General features: G+C 35.7%; 1 protein-coding gene across 2 annotated transcripts in view; it reads left to right on the top strand.

The window, feature by feature from the left end:
- LOC113106115 (rho GTPase-activating protein 7-like) overlaps nucleotides 1-19,723 on the top strand; it is an 87,252-nt gene that overhangs the window by 27,880 nt on the left and 39,649 nt on the right. Inside the window, exon 5 of one of the 2 annotated variants that reach the window (XM_026267722.1) lies at nucleotides 570-603. In XM_026267722.1, coding sequence (XP_026123507.1) covers nucleotides 570-603 — 34 coding nt within the window. Of the gene's footprint in view, nucleotides 1-569; nucleotides 604-9,231; nucleotides 9,440-19,723 lie in introns of those variants that run through there. The other variant, XM_026267732.1, reaches the window with a different exon arrangement.

The raw sequence follows: 19,723 nt of genomic DNA, 5'->3' as shown, positions 1-19,723 counted from the left end.
GTGGAGATTTAGGAGTTTGGAATTAGGGTAAATACAGTTTGTACATTATAAAAACCATTAATCATTATGGAATTTACCCTCAATGATAGAAATATGTGTGTGTGTTTGTGTGTGTGTGTGTGTGTGTGTGTGTGTGGAGGGGTGTGGGTGTGTGTGTGTGTGTGTGTGCGTGTGTGTGTGGTGGAGTATCTTGTTCGTAAAGAGGAGGGTGTTTTCAAGGTTGCAGAGGCTACACAAATGGCCTTATATCTTGGCCAGCTGCACTTGGTGGGCATGAACACACACACACACACACACACACAGTGTTTTACTCACAGGGACAGGTGGCAGGCTAGTTTATATGGCTTGGTTTGAAATGTAAACTATGTTTATAGAGTTATATTGTGAAACTGAACTATTTTATTGGTTTTCCATGAATCATGATGAGAGGCAAAATATGAACTTGTAAAGTGTCGGAATTCTATTTCAGGAATTTCAAATAAGTTGACCTTTAGAAATGATAAAATGTATTTTATTTTTCTTATTGTATTAATTTAAAATATTAAGCTTTCTTTATTTTCTTCTTTCAGATCTCTGCTGTGCTTTCCGAGAAAGACAGAGCCGGTGAGTTTTTATTCTTTTATTTATTTTATTTTTTTTCATAAACTAAATATTTTTAAGTGATGGAAGATTGATATAATATGTAAAAAGAGAAAATAAGTAATAAATAATCTGTTGTGAATGTGATATGATAATGTTATATATGGCTGTTTCCACTGTTAATTAATATTTGGTGACCAGAAAATTAAGAACGTTTATGAAATTTTGTAAAAACCTAGTCAAGTCATACATATGACCTTTTTTTTTCCGGCTGTCAACTGCTGGCACTGGATCTGTCTTAAATTCAGTCAGACGATGAGCTGCCTGATATCAGAACTGAGAGCTGGAAATTGAAGATTATTACTAGAGTGATATATCTAGAACAAACCTCTTCATTCCCAGGATTTGCTGGTTGAAAGAGATGTTTTGTCAGGGTACAGCAAAGCATTTACTCTGATGTTGGTCTCACCCTCAGGCTAAAGACAAACGTTACATGCAAGCTATTAACAAATAAGTTAGTCATTCACTGCTACACATGTGATGTTTTCATCTTTGCTGACTACAATATATCTACTATCTTATTTGTGCTCTTGGCCTTCTTGTCATTTGTTTTTTAATTTGTTAACTGAAAGTCATCTCTCATTTAAATCAATGCTGCTTCGATCTTCACCCTAACAAGCCTTAGTGCAATGTTAAAACTTCAGATTACCATGCACAATCTCAATCAGTAAACTGTTCACAGCATTGATAATAAGAAGAAATGTTTCTTGAGTTGCAAAACAGCACATTAAAATAATTTCTGAAGGATCATGTGACACTGAAGACTGAAATAATGACTGCTAAAAAAAATTAGCTTTGACATCACATGCAGGAATAACATTTTTAAATATATTAAAATAGAAAAACTGTACTAAGATATGTTAAACATTTAAATAAATACAGAATCATATAAACCCTAAAATTTTGAATGGTATAGTGTAAACCATTTTAATATTGGTTAAAAATGATTAATATCAGTGTTTACACAGACTATAACTGATTCTTTTTTATCATGACCAACTGTTTTGCTTCCCCCTTCCACACCACGTGCTTTACCAAGAAGACCAAAAATAAAATAAAATAAATAAGTAGTTATTCAATTATTTTGATTTGGCCCCTCCGTCCCTGGAATCAATACCAGAAAGCAACAGGAGCTAGGAGACTGTCTCCATTATCTGCTTACTTGCCTAGCCTTAGCAAGTGGTGTGTATGCACTATGCAGTGGAGACAAAGAAATGAGAAGATGTCGCATCATGCATTTTCCCAGATTTTCTTTGTCGATCAGATTTTGGTCTTAATGATATATGAGTTGCTTGCTCAAAAGTCAGAGATGTTCAGGATTTGTGTGAAGGCTATTTGTGTTATTTAATGACCCCCTGTGGCTCTGTGGCTTGGTATTCTGGAGTGTGATAGATGATAGAAGGCAGGCCTGATTTCAGGACAATGGTCCCCTGTTTCAAACCACATCAAAGCTACTCTTTATCATGCCAAGAATGTGGGATGCACAGCCTGGTTACATCATGCAGACGTTGCCCCAAGATGGGGAGCATTCATAATTAATTTCTGGGTTTTTATGGCGATAGACTTTTGGGTCCCAGCACAGGAGCAAACAGTATTTATGTTGTGCAAGGAAAGTGATGCCCATCTGGGCGACTTTCCTTGCTGTACTCTCCCTTTCCAGACTGGGCAAAAACACAGCAGGGTTTTGGCAGGAGTGAAGAGGAGCAAAACACCAGCAGCAGTGATTTTGAGTGTATTTGCATATGTTTGTGTGTGAGTGTATGAGTGAGAGAGTTTGTTATCTCTCTTAAGTTCTAAGGACATGAAAGCCTGACATTGTTATTTTGCATTGAGGGTCGTTTTAAGGGGTATGGGGCACCAAAATGGAGCATTTTGCTGCATTAAGTACTCAAGTTTCTTGCTGAGGTCTTCTCCTTCCAAATGGTGACAGGAGGATTTGGGTTTTTAACCTTGAAATGGCATCTTAGGGTCCTCAGATTTGTTCACATAAAGATATAGTGAAGTAGAAGAACTGCATGTGAAGGGTATTTTAGTATGTTTAATGTAATGTAAATTCCAATTCTTATCTATGACAGCTAAAAAAAAAAGGGGGTATACGGTTATATTTTTTGATTGATTCATTGATTGAAAGAAATCACTTACATTTAGCATTGTTGTATATGTGATCAAAACTACAGTTAAGGCTGTAAAACTGTAATATGTATTTTTACAATTTAAAATAAAAGCAAAGCAAATTTTTTATCATCCAGAAATCATTCTAATAAACTGATTTTGTGTTCAAGAAACAATTGTTAGTCTTATCAATATGGACAACGGTTGTGCTACTTAATAGTTTCATAAAAAAAACATTTTCAGGATTCTTTGATGAATATAAAGGTCAGAGGAACAAGAAATTCTTTGTAACAACGTAAAAGACTCTTCTGTCACTTTTTATGTATTTAAATGCCCTGTTGTTCTTTTAAAAAAATCTTTACATTGATGATTATTCATGGATTTTTAGATTAGTGCTTGGAATTTCATTCTGACGGCCCTCATTCACTGCAGAGGATCGATTGGTGAGCAAGTGATGTAATGCTAAATTTGAACAGTAATATAAAGATAAAAATGATCCTGCGTCAATAGTGTGCTCTTTCATTCTCACTGAGATCTGCCATTGTTAAGTGAAACTTCAAAACTGATCTCAAATCTGTCTCTATCAAGCGCAACAATAACTTCTCATTCTTTCTTATCTCCACTAAGTTCGGTACCTATAATCATGTCCGCAGAACGCCTCCCTCTCGGCCTTTTGCCTGTAATTCTTTGATGTGCGTTCATCCTAGAGCATTCCTGCCCCTATCGCACTCATTTCCCCTGTCACGGCTCAGGCTCTATGTGCAGAACAATGGGTCTATTGCTCACTTCTGATCTCTCTCCCTCACCTGCATCTAGGGTCGAGCCCCAGCTGTGTTGAGCCAGGTCAGTCCAGGTAGAGTCTTGAAAGAACAGGCTCTTGGAAGAGAGTAGAGGGGAAGCAGAAAACATCAACAGCACTCCTGTCATTCATCCTGTTGGAATAGTACCACATGACCTTTTATTTGAATTGCTCAGTTGACGCAGAATACACGAAGGAAACTTTCTTCAGAGTTTCAATTAACATTATGTTCTGTAAGCATTCCTGTTTAATCAATAGCTCACTTACAAGACCTATTATCTTGTGATTTTTCCATTGCCTGATGGGACCCTGGGGAATTCCACTTTAGTCATCAAATGCTCAATAGATCCAATACCTGTTTTCCCGTCAGTTTGAGTGATTAAGATATATTTTTATGGTATGGAATTTTTAGAGGCTATAAGTATGCCTGAAAAGAGGAAGTTGTTGAGTCACTTTCTGGAAAAAGTAGTTCCCTTGTTTTGCTTGTTGGAAAAATCTCTCGGAAATGTTTTTCCTCCTTTATACAGATACCTTGCTACCTGCATTTCAGTTTTGTTATCTCTAGCTTGCAACTTCTTTATCTCTCTACTGATTTACTTATTATCAGGTTTACTGCTAGATATATTTTGTCATTGTTTACTCACCCTCAGATTGTTCCAAACCAATATGTCTGTGCATCACAAAATGAGGCTATATATATATATATATATATATATATATATATATATATATATATATATATATATATATATATATATATATATATATATATATATATATATATATATATATATATACACACACAAACAAACACGAGATGAACTTTTCATAGTCTAACCTGTGATTTACTAAATCACCTCAAAAAACCCTATACCGAGTCCTTATCTAGCCAGCGGTCCACACAGATTGCATTTCCATGCCAATTTTCTGAGACGGTCATGCCCAGATGGGTTAGGTTTCACATGAAATGAACCAGCTGACACAAATCAGCCCTCTTCTCTGCACATATCCTGTCCTGATCTCATGTTTGTCTGCTTCATGTCCACAGGGTGTAGTAGCATAACATTAAAGTGAGTCTGTATTTCAGGTTAACATGTCCTTATGCTTGTCTGTCATGCTTATTTGATTCTGAGAACTTAATGCGTTCCTCAATCCTAGCCCTTTATTTCCCACACAGTATATTTGGCTTTGACTTATTGGTAAAGAGACTTAGGTTTTGAACAAGGGTTCATTCTTGGCCACTTCATCTCTCTAAATCTGTCCCAAACCTCTTTCTACTGCTAACATCCCCTACTTTTATTTTCCCTGTCCACGTCCTGTTAACCTCCACTGTCTCCCAGACTTATCCATTTTACTGTTTTGTTCTGTTCTTGGAGAACCAGACTGAACTGCTGAAATTTAGAGAATGGGCTCTTGCAATTACTTAATTGTTTTCTTTTTGAAAGGCATCTGTTTGAAGACTGTCGTTCTGTTGGGGGTGTTTCTTCAGCTATATTGATTTTGGGCTGTGGACCTTTAGAATAAAATCTAGAGAAGTTAACTTTTATATTTACAAAAAAATGTCAAATGGTGGGTTAAAGACCATCACAGGAAGATTTCCAAACCAGTGCCACTTAGAGAAATTTCATTTTGGAATGCATATTTATATACGCAGCTTGTTAACGAAACATTGTTCATATAATCACAAGGATGCTGACTAAATAAATTTTTTGTTTGTTTTGTTCGTAATTATATTTATTATGTCTTTTCCTATTTTATAACTGAATGCACTGGTCTGGGACAATGGCAAAAGTGCTCAAATTAAAGAAACGTACAGTATGAATATTTCAGTTTCCTGTGGATATTTCTTGGTAGCATTGATTAATTGATATTGGTCTGACGCTTTATGTCACTTGTAATCCCCATCCAGATTGCAGATGTCCAGGGCCGTTCCCAGACTGTGATAACATATAGGCCTGCAGCACAGGAAACATTCAGTTGGTGGAATGATGAACAGCATATGTTTTTTTTTTTTGTTTTTTGTTTTTTTAAGAACATGATTTCTGTAAAGAGAACTTTCAGCCCCATATGTGGGCTCTTGAGCAAACTGTGACCTGTCCCATGATTGGACAGCACTAGGCCTAACAGAGGTCTTATGATGTGACCACAGTTTTTTTTCACAGAAGTGTCAGCTGTTTGCCCGTCGGTGTGTTTGGGTGGGGGTTTTTATATTCTATTGATTCCGTAGACGTAGAACTCATTCCCCATTGTTTCGTGTTTGTAGGTCACTGTGTGAACCCAGGTTAAGAGTATCGGGATCAGTCTGACTATCTTGGCTGCTACACAATATCATGGAGATCTACCAGCTTTCTTTGTCTTATTATGTATCCATCTCTCTCAATCTTAATAGCATCACCATTATATGTTTTCTGTAACAGAGTCTTAGGTGAGACAGGGAGTGAAAGAAAGAGAGACACATTGATTATCCTAACCAGAGCGAGACACTTGTTTTTCTCAGACGATAACAAAGTCTCCTCATTCACTAACAATGTGATGAACTTTTTATGTTATTGATACAATCACTTCTGGAATGGAATGTTCAGGAGAGATGAATGGAAGAGTTTGGATGTGTCCCACAAACGTGTGTGTGCTTATTTGTGTAAGTGAGTGAGTACAAAACTGTAAGTAGGGCTGTAAGTGTTTCCAGACTTCTAACATTACACATGGGGGGGGGGGGGTTGGGGGGGAATCGTGGTATTTCCAAGAAGATTGTGTTTTAATATTGAAAATGATATGCTAAGGGTGAGGTTCGAACACGTGTGTGTACATGTTCTCTTATTTGAAAGAATTATGAACAAATTCAGATTCAGATCTCTTCAAGACTTAAGGCCCGTTCACACCAAGAACGATAACTATAAAGATAACTATAAAGATAACTATAAAGATAACGATATTAGTGTCCACACCAGCGAACGATATTGTCTGTGTATTCTAAGCGGACGCACGTCTGCTGCTTTAAATTCTCGAGCTCATTACAGCAGGATTGATTCTGATTGTTTGGCAATGTTTTTATCGTTCATCAGAAGAAAAAAAAATCGTTCTGAAAGTGATTCCAACGATATCGTTTCTCTGTGCCTTTATCGTTATAGTTAAGGTGTGGAGTCCGATATTCTTTAATATTGAGAACGATTTTTCTAGCTATATCTTTATCGTTATCTTTATAGTTATCGTGCTTGGTGTGAACGGGCCTTTATGCTGATAACAAAAACAAAGTAAACAAATAACTTTTACAATTTTAAGATCTCGCAATTGGTTTCCAAATAGAACTTCTGAAATGTCTGTTAATGGATGATGAATAAAATGAGTAATTTAATAAACCCAAAATGGAAATTTGCTGAACAACTTTTTGATTCATAAGACATTATTTCATGGACTGGATTCATCATGATTATTCATGGATTATTGTTTGGAATCTCATTCTGATGGCTCTCATTCACTGCAGAGGATCGATTGGTGAGCAAGTGATGTAATGCTAAATTTGAACAGTAATATCAAGATTAAAATGATTCTGCATCAATAGTGTGCTCTTTCATTCTCACTAAGATCAACCATTATTAAGTGAAACTTCAAAACTGATCTCAGGTCTGTCTCTATCAAGTCCAACAATAACCTTCCTTATCTCCAGTAAGTTTGGTACCTATAATCATATCTATATATCTAACTAAGAAACAAACTCATCTGCATCTTGGATGGCCTGAAGGTCAGCAAATGTTCATTTCTGTGTGAACTATAACTATAAATATTTGGGACCCACTTTATATTAAGTGGCCTTAACTACTATGTACTTATATTTTAATTAATAATTTAGTACAATGTACTTATTGTGTACATACATGTTTTTACATTGTACTTATATTATAAAAAACTACATGTAATTACATGTGTATTTAATTTCTGTAATTACATTTATAATTACACTATTGACCCATACTTTACACCTTAACCCACCCTTTAACTTACCCATACCTCCAACCCTCTCCCTAACCTTACCCCTATCCCACCTCAATAGCAGCAAAAGTGTTTTACAATACAATATGAACACAATAAGTACATTGTACTTATTTTTTATGTAAGTACATAGTAGTTAAGGCCACCTAATATAAAGTGGGAACAATATTTGTATTTATTTTTTTGGATCCTTATATAACTTTAAATAATGTTGCTTTATTACTATTTTGTCTTTATTTATTGGCCAATTCCTCATTTTAAACCTCCATTTCAGCAATTAAACTACTTTTAGAAGTGCCTTTTTTATTCTACATCATGTGGATTTGTGCAGGCTTTAGTGATTGAATCTGTGAGCGGAAAAGAGAGGAAGAAATGAAGCTTATCTCCTCTAGCGTTACCTTGGCAGTCATAAAGTAAATTAACAGCTGTGTTTGTGTGTGAGTGTGTGTTTTCTGTGCTATTCTTAAAGCGTCCATTGTAGCGCATCTCTTAGCTGGCCAATTACCCCCCATTGCTCGCTTCAGTGGTGCATTACTGGGAATGCAAAAGCACTAATCCCAAATTTACATCCCCTTGGCAAAGGATTCTAAACACACAGTTGCTACTATTATCTTCAATTATCAGCTCTCTTTGAATGCTCATAAACCCAGTCGTTCCACACCCCAATACACACAGAGAGAACACAGGCCCACACCTCTTTTAGAAAATTTGACATCTTTCCTATTTTAGAACTATTTATCAAATAGACTTAACCTCCATGCAATAATTTTGCTAGTGCTAAAATTAAGCAGCATTATTTAAAAGACTGGTTCAAACAGTCCATTTAACTGATAAATGAGCAATTTTGGGGGAAAAAAGGGCATGTTGAATGTATATTAAGTTGTAACTGTAATCAACTGTATCTATTAACAGTTCAGCAATGCAAAACATGCATTACTTGTTACATAACTAAGAACCTGGTAGTGCACTAAAGCTTAAAGAATTGTGTGTATTTACTAAAAATGTGTCAAACTGTATTCAAAAGTTAGCATTTTACTGTAATTACTTTGCAATTATATATTGTTTTAGATGAACAAAAAATAGTCTATGATGTCTCCTCATTTAGAAACCTGGGAAAACATGAGTGTGGTTGTGTGGTCTATGGACTAATTTTGGGAAAATGTTTGATGCATTGAATACAATATATTAATTTATTGTGCTTTAGTGCAGGAAATTGTTTCCTAGCTTTTAAGTACTTCAAAGCAATGAAACAAATATAAGTGTGAGTTGGTACTTGTTGTTTTGTTACACCTACTTCTCTTGGTTTTATGTGTTTAATCTTAGAGTAGGACGATTGTTTGTGATTTCCTCTCATGTAAGAGTACATGCTTGCCCAAGCAGAATGAATGAATGCGCTAGGATGAATTCAGATGACGTACGTTTTGCCTCCATCAGTACAGCCACTTAGATGTTCCCAATGCAAACTGACAACATGAAGACAAGTAGCAGCTTGAAGGACACACAAAGAGAGCGAGCGTGTGCACTTAAATTACACAAATGTGGCTTTTTGAAATATTCACATTGCGGAGGCACTGAGGCCTGAGTCAGAAAGCACTCTGTCTTACACACACACACACACACACACACACAGAGTAGCGCAGGACTGAATGTGAAAGCATTGCAGTGGGAACTCCCTAATGCACACTGCAGCACTCCACGCAGAACCGGACATGGAAAATGGACTGAGCAGAGAACGGCAGACCCGGGAGAGGGCAGAAGGAAGACGAGAATCTAAAACCGAGCGAGAACAGGAGAAAATGTCACGATCCATGCGTCTGAGATCTTTGAGTGAACACATCAGATACTCCACCTGCAGGGCTCTGGATCTGTTTAATAGAAACACACGAGACCAGAGGCTGACAGGTGAGTGTGTGAGTGGATGTGGAAGAGGGTGTGGATGTGCTAACGTAGAGGCAATGATAAAAGAACATGTTTCTGAGAGCATGCATGGCCTCTTAATGTCATATTGATGCTAGAAGCTCACACACATGCTAGTCTTACTCAGTATTTTTATCTCTTTTCCAGTACAATTATCTAAACATTCTCAAAACAAGATACATTTGCTTGAGATTTAAAATGACTTGGGGGTATCAAGTCTTGTTATCTGAAAAATATATGAAAATTAAGTGAGTTTCTACTTCAAAACTATCAGCCAAAAAATTAACTTAACTCAACGGAAGGTTTGGAAGTATAAACTCACTCTATTTTCATAAAGACTTTTATGATTTTGAAAAAATATAAAACATTAATTAAGTTCATACTTAAAACAAGAAAAACAAACAGTGAGGTCAGAAAAAGAAACATAATTCAAAGGATAAGTATGATTATTGTTCTGAGCCTGTTGTTTTAAGCATGAAGTTGTTTGATTTTGATAAAAGAAGACTTTATATCTTATGCAATTATGCATCTCAAGAAAATGCTAAGATATTTCTAAATGAAAAAAGGCTCTTCAGAGAATACTATGGTACTAAAAAAAACATGGTTTTACTATGATGCTGTGTCATAGTAATATGGTACTTTTTTAAATAATTGCATGTATGAATCTTTTGAACTTTGCATTAAAAATGACTGAGATGCACAGAGATGACAATGATGTCATGACTTTGAGATGCTAAAGGTGTTGTTGGGCCTTTTTGGGATGCAATGCACTTCTGTGTTAGGTTATCTCTATTATATCCATAAAGTCTCAGAGAATGCATTATGAATGTGAGACCTGATACTCAATTATGAAGATGAAGGAAATGCTGTGTCATTCTTGTGGTCTTTTAAAGATGTCTGAATATTAGTGCCGGGAAATCATTCACAGTCATAAGTGATTTATTGTGTGAGAGTGCAAGAAAGTAATGGAGAGAGGTGGATCAATTTCTTGTGTTTTTCTACCTGTGCACATAAGGTCTGGTTTATAGTACCTCAAGTCTTAGTCTGCTGGGAATGCATCTATACTTCCTTTCTGCATTAATGTGCATTAATGTCAAACAGTGAACTATCACCAGAAGTGTATATATATATATATTTATATGTGTGTGTGTGTGTGTGTATGTACTGTATGTATATGTATATATATATATATATATATATATATATATATGTATGTATATGTATATATATTCAGGGGAATTTAAGTCAAAACATAAAAAATGGGTAAGTTGTCAAAGCACTAGTCAATCTGGACGTTTACTGTTGACCTGTCGGTTACTTCTGACAGACCTATCCTAGGGGCAGCAGTGGTTTAATGGTTAGAGACTAGTTATCCGAAGGTCGCTGGTTCGAGTCTCTGTGCTGGCAGGAGTTGTAGGTGGGGGGGGGGGGGTCTGGGGAATGAACAGCGCTCTCTTCCTCTCTCAATACCCATGGCTGAAGTGCCCTTGAGCAAGGCACTGAACCCCCAGTTGCTCCCCTGGCGCTGGATCTATAGCTGTCCACTGCTCCACGGTGTGTTCACTTCTCACTGCTGTGTGTGTGTGCACTTGGATGGGTTAAATGCAGAGCACCAGTTCCGAGTATGGGTTACCATACTTGGCAAATGTCACAACTTTTACACTTTCACTTTCGCTCATTAATATCTTGGGTAAGTTCATGCAGGCCAAATCTGCACAGGTTTAGCCCAAATACTGAACTCGTGAAACATCATGACATAATCATGAGTATATATAGAATGTGCAATATGATGATATATAATAAATGAGCCACGGTTTGAGATGTAGCTATTATTATTATTTACATGGATGCAGAAAAACAAATATTAAGAATAATTTTGACCAGCAGCAGTGTGGTCTTATGCTTTATTTCAAAAGTATGGGCCGATCCTCTCAACATCATTACAGAAACAATCTTTTAGTAACATTTATTTATTTTAGGTATAAGGTGTTCTTTCCATATATATGTTTGCTGGGAAACTATTATCCCCTGCTGTATCCATCTTCAGTATAATTATATATTTGTAATGTAAACTTTTTCATCATTCACTGCACCTCCACTAACATGAACACATTTAACTGCCATACGTTATGGTTACTCTTGTGAAAACAATTATTTTAGTTATTTTAATTATTCACAATCTTTTTGCTTATTATAATGTGAAATGATTGGTCGTCGTCAATTTATATATTCATTTATATTATTTTTTTTTATTTTTTCATTATTTTCATGATCAAGTAATAGTTTGAGAAGCAGATTTTAGGAGAAACACCTAAATTAATTTTAGGTGATCTCTAAAATTAATTTTGCCATCGATCTGTGCTTCCCTATACTCTTGAAAATGATATGCATTGCTGGCTCCCCTGTTTTCTGATAAGACCTGGAGGATGTGTTCATGTTCAATGTGCTGGAGTGTCTGTGTACAGAACGTTCAGAGAGCTAAGGTACAGGTCATCTCTTTAGTGCTGAGCAAACACAAACACACTCAAACGAGCTAGCCAGCATCCAAGAAAAATGTGTTTGCCTTAACAAGCTGTTTTGGTGATATCTTTTTAGCTGAGCAGTGGTTAGTAGCTGCTTTTAGTAAGTTGCTGATTGGAGGCCTATAATTATCAGTGAACGAGTGTTCATTTAGCAAACTATCAGCTGTCTCTGAAAGGTCTATCAGTCACTCATCTTTCTCTCTTTTCTCCTTGCTCTAGATATCTCTAAGCAGGAGCATAACAATCAATATAACTTCAACCATATTTACCAACCAGTAGTGTTGGTAGCAAAGTGTAGGAAAGTAAGTGTAGGATGCACGTTGTTACAATTCTGGCCAGTACCAATAAGAAAATAGCCAATATAAAAATTTTATAATATTTTGTTTAAACAAATTGAAAAACAATAGTTCTAAATTCAAATCTAAATTAAAATAGTTTTAAATCTTACAATACATTAATGTTACAATATATTTATTATTATTTTCATTATTGCCTGTTTTTCTATTTTATTTTATTGTAGTAGCTGATAAATGGATGTTATTCAAATTGTATTATTTTTCTAAATACTGTCTCAAAAAAAAAAAAAAAAAAACTTTCTCATTGTAGATGCTTCAAATTCATTTGAGCATCACAACATTATAATGTACAGTATGAAATGTGGGTATTCATTTTTGAAATTGGATAGAGATTAGAAATGATGTTTTTAACGATCAACTTTAAATGAGCACTTCAAATGTTATCTAAATGTAAAAATGGAATAAAAAGAATGCATGTAGTCAAGTAATTCAGCAAATCATTTTGGGGGAATATCACGTCAGTTAATTAATATTCATGAGCAGAGCTGGCAGGTCTTCTCCCCTTGTCAGACTGTTCAGACTCCTTTACTTCTAAATGTTTTTTTTTTCCCCCATCACCTCACTGTCTGATCATAAATCACCCTCGCTGACCTTCCTCTCTCAGCAAATATCTCCACATTAGCCATAACGGCCTCTCTTGAAGTCCTCTTTCTCCAGCTTTGGAAGACCTGAGGGTGTGGATTCCAGGTCAGAGGCCTGCCTTCTCCCCTTCTTCCCCCAGGAGCATTGGACAGGACTGGGGTGATTTATGTTAGCCTTCTCGTGCTCTTTTTCCACAGAGTGTGAAGGTATCTTCCTCTGACCTCAGCACCCGGAGATAAAAGAGAGGTGGAGAGGTGGGTCACAGTGGCCCATAAAAAGCTTCTCAGACGTTTCTTCTTTTTTCCTCATCATCCCTCCTTTTCTTCCTCTTCACATCAAAATTCATCCCCATCTTCTTCTTTTTTTCTGATCAACATCAAGAATGTTGTGGCTTCAGTAAGCAGGATGTTTGTAATTAAATAAAAATGTATTGGAAGTGACTGTGGAATAGAGTGTGGGTGTGGATAAATGACCGGTGTATGTGTGTTTATGTGTGTGTAAACAAGCACAGCATATAGTCATAAAGTCAGAGGAGATTTACATTGGTCACATGCAGACTAAGTTTCTTAAAGGTACAGTGTGTCACTTCTGCACCACTAGTGGCACAGCATGGAACTGTAATTTGTTTATTTGTCTGATGAGCGACAACAAGATACTGCAATACTTGCTCAACTAATGGTTTAGGTTTTATTCATGGTTATTATTGTTAACTAAAACAAAATCTTTTAAAAGACTTTTGTTAATCAAAATTTAACTGAAAAAAAATATATATACATTATTATTGTATTTCATTTATTTGCCAGGGCAACATTTCTCTTTTTAGTTTAATTTAAGTTTAAGCACAAAAAATACTAATTAGAAATAAAATAGCAAAATAACGAAATAAAGAAATGAATTCAAACAAAATAAAATAATATAGAAATATTGCTAAAATATTTAAAATAAACAAAAACTAATCAAAATGACAACAACGTTATAAAATATATAATAAAAAATGAAAGAATAAACATATAAGTTAATTTCAAATATTCATAAAAAATATAATGATTTATAAAAAAAATCTAAACAGCTGAGGCAGAATTATAATTAATAAATTAAATTAAATAATAATAATATTAATAATAAATTTATACTATTTACTTGTCTCATCATATGTTGTGTTTTAGTGCTTCTCGCCAGCATGGGATGGATAATGGTGTGCTGGTGTTGCTACCAGACACATATTTCTTATTAATGTGTTGACTGGGGTTTGAGGGTTGAACTAGCGTGGAAATGTTTCCTTAATCCTCTCAGGGCTCTACGTGACATTAGTATGATTTTCGCAACATACTTTCTCCACTAATAGATTTTAATTGGATTAGCTGTAGCATTTAGCGTCATAACCCAGCAGGCTTACGATAGATGAATGTTCAGATTGCCTTCAGGTCAGAGTTCAGTATATGTGATGTCTGCCTTCCAGGCAACCAGAGGACAAACCGTGCAATCGAGGGTTTAGCGCTTACCAGCTAATGGAATTACATAAATGGCTTTGTCTGACATTAATCATTATAGAAATCTTCTGAATGGGAGTCAGGACACATGCTTTCCATTACAAGACCGAACAAAGCCATGGGGACAGATAAATAAAAGCAAGCATAATTCTGAAAGAGACTCTTTATTCATAAATGTAGATCTTATTTTCAGATTTAATGAGATTAGATTGCATTCTGAAATCTGCATAGCTGTTTCCACCTCTTTTTAATGTTGTCTCAAGTGGTCTCCTTCAGGTCCAACAGCTTCATTTGTGCACCCGCTGTCGTGCCGTGTGACGTTGCTGCTTCTGCTAGTGGCTGTCAGTCTTTTGTTTTTCTGAGTGAAAAGATCACCAGTGGGGAGTCTTGTTTGCTAGTCTGATTTAAAGGGTCCTTGTCACGCTTTAGCCCTCAGACCAAAGCCTCCTCAGCTGGGTACAAGCCCACTGAGGCCCAGGATGTGTGTGTTCATGCTTGCTATTCAGTGGAGAGTGAAAACTAGGGGTGTGATATTGTATTTTCAAGTTGTTAGGTGTTAAGTACATCAAAGCCACACGGAAGTGTCAAATTAGCCATTATGGCTTGATCTCTAACTTTTCTGCCTCTCTTCCTTCACATTCATTCACACACTCACACACTTGCTCTCTGAAAATTTCCATGGCATGTTGTTGATTCCCACAGCTGGCTGAGGCTGTAGTTTGAAGGCCTTTTTCTCAAGGTCATCCTCTTTCCTTTCCACCTGCTCTCCATCTGGCTTGCAGCACACATGTCGACCCTGAGTATTCAATAATTTACAGCAGCTAACCTGCTGTTCCAGTCTGCCACAAGCCAGTCCATGAGTCTGAGTCGTGCTGGTTCAGGAAATGACCACCGTGGGATTGTTTGGCTTCCAAGTGGACTAGGCTGGAAACCCTCAGGTTAATGCTGGGTAAAGCTGCATAATAGAACCAGATGAGTGTACCATTTAAAGCGCTGTGGCTTTTCTGTTCTCAGACAATAACAACCACATCTGTAGAGTCCCCTTCATCTGAAAAGAGTTTGTGCCTTAATCTACTTCAGTTGAACTTGTTTTTAAGTGTATTGCTCCGATTATGGCCACAGGGTATGTATCACACATCATTATAAAATTACCAAAACCAGAATTCACACACCCACTATCAAAAAAAATCCCAGTGGAACCATGCTTCCATTTTATTTTATTTCATTTTATTTTATTTTATTTTATTTTGCAGTCATTTAAAATTTGTAATTTACTTTTACATGTTTTTGTTATTGTTGTTGTTATTATTATTATTACTATTATTATTATGTTTTTGTTTTCTGTTTCCACCCCTTTTTTATATTGTTCAATATTTATTTAGTTTAATATGGGTAATACTTAAAGGTAAAGGAACCCATGCTATACCTACTATGCTAATAAAATAAACTTTAATGGGGAAAAAATTGCGACAAAGAAAAATCTTCTGAAGCATTTTTTAAAATTTCAGTCCCATTAGTGTTAATGATGGCTTATATCATAAAGAAAGAACAGTGTGAAGACGATAACAACCACATCTGTAGAGACTTTTCATCTAAAAAGAGTTAGTGCCAAAACCGTTTTTTTTTTTTTTCTATTAATGCTCAGGATGTTTCACACATCATTATACAATTACTAAAACCAGAATTTACACACCCACAGCCAAAAAGAATTCCAATGGAATCATGTCTACCCTGTTAATTTATTTTATTTTATTTTATTATTACTTTAATTTTAAATGTTTTATTGTAATTCCACTTTTTTATGCGTTTATATTTTTATTAATTTATTCTTGTTTATGTTTGTATATTTATTTATTTATTTATTTATTAGATTTTCATGTTGTTCCATGTTATGTTGTTGTAATCTTTTTTTTTTTTTTGTCCAGCCTTTTTATGTTGTTTTATGAATTTTCATTCATTCATTCATAATTGAATGTGGTTCAAGGCTCTTCTCTATTGATAACTACTTTAAATTAAAAAAGTTAGACTCCTATGCTAGACCTGAAAGAAACACTAATGAAGGAAATATTGCAGTCTTCTGAAGTGTTCTTGAAATTGCAGTCCCATTAATGTTAGTGATGGCGTATATTATAAAGAAAGAACAGAATGTGAAGACTCCATCTCACATCACAGTGCAAACAACCAAACAAAGAAAGTCAAAGCTATAGGCACTGTATTATAGACTCAAGAAGACAGATGACAATGATGTCATATTCAGCTGATGATGGGGCAACGGTTTTTGCTTTTCATACCAAGACTTTTGAACAGATCTGTTTATTTGCAAATAAAATCTAAGTTCATTGTCACCCACTGGAAGTTATGTGTGTAGAGTTCCACTGAAGGAGAACCCAGGCCACATAGGGACACGGATACCATAGAGACTTGGGTGTACATATATGGTTTGCCAGATTCTGTAGCAATTAATCATATTTGATTATGTTTATATGTGTTTGTGTTTGTGTCATGCTGTTTTCAGAATGTACCAAGTCTTCAGCCTTGAGCCATGTAGCATCTTCAAACACATTCTAAACACCCATCTCATTAAGCTCCAGAGAGAGAGAGAGAGATAAAGTTTAATTAGACCACAATCTCAAGGGAGTTTTAGTGTGTGTTTGGGGAGACGGGTGGTCCTGGAATGCGATGTGCATGTGTGTGTTTGCGTGTTTTATGTGTTTGTCTGTCTTTATACCTCCTCACCAATGCTGATGTTCACAGTTCTCTTATCTTCCACATGGTTTGAAACATTCCTTCCTGTTTTCTGTCAACGGTCCTGAGAGCCTCGCAGCTGCCACTTTACAAAATGGCGTACTCTGCAATATACCCTTTCTAGGATCTCAAACTTTTTTTTTTTATATCATGCCTGAAAGATCAAATATTATTGATTCTTCTTCTTCCTCGCCTCATTTTCATAGATAAACCATTGTGACATTTTTCCAAGTTATCAGTCTTCAAATACACATTTCTAACCTGTAGTCCTCTAACTGTAAGTCTTGTTATAACTGTTTTTAAAGCAGTAAAGCTTGACTGCCTTTTTATAATAATAATAATTGAAAATTATTTAAATTAGCAGTAAGTTAAGGAGCATTGCAGTGTTTTATGTTTAAGCAAACATGACTATGGGATGTGAGGGAGTACTGTGAGTGTTTTACTCTAATTGAATGCTCTCTCTCTCTCTCTCTCTCTCTCTCTCTCTCTCTCTCTCTCTCTCTCTCTCTCTCTCTCTTTCTTGCTCTCATTTACTCTTTCAATTCAAGGGGAGTGAGAGGAATGTTTTCCTAAACCCAGTGACACTGTGAAACTCACACCAGAGGCTTATTTATTTTTTTATTTTTTTATTTTTTTTCACTTTTCCAACTCTCTCTCTCTTCTTTTCACTTTCTTTGTGTTTGGGGATCTTTTGACATTTGGTCATGACTGTAATGTTATATACATTTGTATTAACTAAATCACGGTGTGTGTGTGTGTGTGTGTGTGTGTGTGTGTGTGTGTGTGTGTGTGTGTGTGTGTGTGTGTGTGTGTGTGTGTGTGTGTGTGTGTGTGTGTGATTTGAGCTAAAGACATACGTTGTATGATACTATTGTCCGATTACTAGCTAAATTTACTGTAAGTGTAATGGTCTAAGGTTAAAATGTACTATTAAAAAAAAAAAAAAAAAAAAAAAAACGGCTGTGAATCATCCAGTTTACCAACACCGTATTAAGAATCAAGTGTATGTAAAATTGTTGAATGGGGTCATTTTTATGAATTCAACTATTGTGAACTATATGCAAACGTCTTTTATGTGAAATATCTTGCTCAGGTCAATACTGAATAAACAATAACATGCATTTTGTATGATTCCTTTTATTTTGGTAAAAATATTAATATTTTGCAGATACTGCAAAGTACATGTACAATTTTGACCTCAACTGTACCTTCTGACAAACTGAGATTTCTGTCTTTTTCTGATTTAAATACATAGTAGCAGTGCATGACTAGCAATGGTCTGGAAGTATTATCAAGATTGCCGCCAAGTGAACAGTCTTAAAATTATATGCTAAATGAGAAAATGTGAATCATTCAATGTGCAATCATGATAGAATCTCAAGACAGATGTCTTCCTCAGATTTGACCCTGAATGTGTACATGCGAAGGAACTGAAATCTGTTAAAACCAATAAACGGAGGTCTATTAAAAGCCCCAGTAAAACAGGTCTTAAAGTGATGTCACTGGTCACTTATTAGCTCTGTCAACAGACCAATCCAGACATAGTCAGACCATTTAGACAGCAGTGACCCATCAAACACCCTCCAATCAGAACCAGTCTGGTCTGAAAGGAACCAATATATGAGTTCTCATGCAGAAAAGGCGTCCCGAAAAGTGGTATGCACAAATATTTGGAAACTGCGTTGGGTGCTTTCCGTGAAGAATGTCTGATTTTGCATCCTGTCTAAAAAGACAGCTCAGCACCATTTTTAGAGCTGGATTGGCCCAGTAAAATCCAAAGGAAAATTTTCAGGGGTTTAAAGCATCTTTTAATATAAACTGACACAATAAATATGGACATGTTTACTAAATTGTAGTGACATATCAGTTTAATTGCATTATTACTGGAACTTTGGTGATGTTGTAAATGTTCTTTTATTTAATGCTGTAAATGTTTAAGAGCAAACCTAACAGAAATGAAAAGTATTCAAGGCCTCCTTTGTGTATATTTTCAGTTTATAGCCAAACAAGAAGTTGGTTATAAGTAAAGTGACATGATGTGTAGCCCATACTAGGAATTTGCGCTCTGCTTTTAACCCATCCAAATGCACACACACACCGTGAACACACAACCGGAGCTGTGGGCAGACATTTTTGCTGGATAGTGCCCGGGGAGCATTTGGGGGTTCGATGCTATGCTCAAGGATAGGGAAGGGAACCGTAAGAAATTTTCCGGGTCCGGTTCCACCTAACGGTTCCGGTTCCAGTTCCGATTCCGCTTCAAATAAAATCACTAAACAACTATTTAGAAAATAGTGGTAAGGAAAAATGCACAATAATCAACTACTCAATGCTCAATACTGTTTATCACTTACTGTCAACTTTATTTAAAGTTTGGCAATGTCAAAATTCACCATATATTACAGTATACAAATGTTCTTGTTCCGATTCCGGTTCCATTTAAATGAACTATTATTATGTTTTTTAATATTTTACCTTCATTGTATGTAGTGTTGCTGGAAGGCAGTAAGTAATTTTGAGTAATGCCATGCCATCAATCACCATATGCTTCAAAGTTGATGTTTTTTACACTAT

This window comes from Carassius auratus, chromosome 1 (genome assembly GCF_003368295.1).
Source record: "Carassius auratus strain Wakin chromosome 1, ASM336829v1, whole genome shotgun sequence".
NCBI lineage: Eukaryota > Metazoa > Chordata > Actinopteri > Cypriniformes > Cyprinidae > Carassius > Carassius auratus.
Note: the sequence above shows the minus strand (reverse complement) of the source record. Positions and strands in the feature narration are given on the sequence as shown.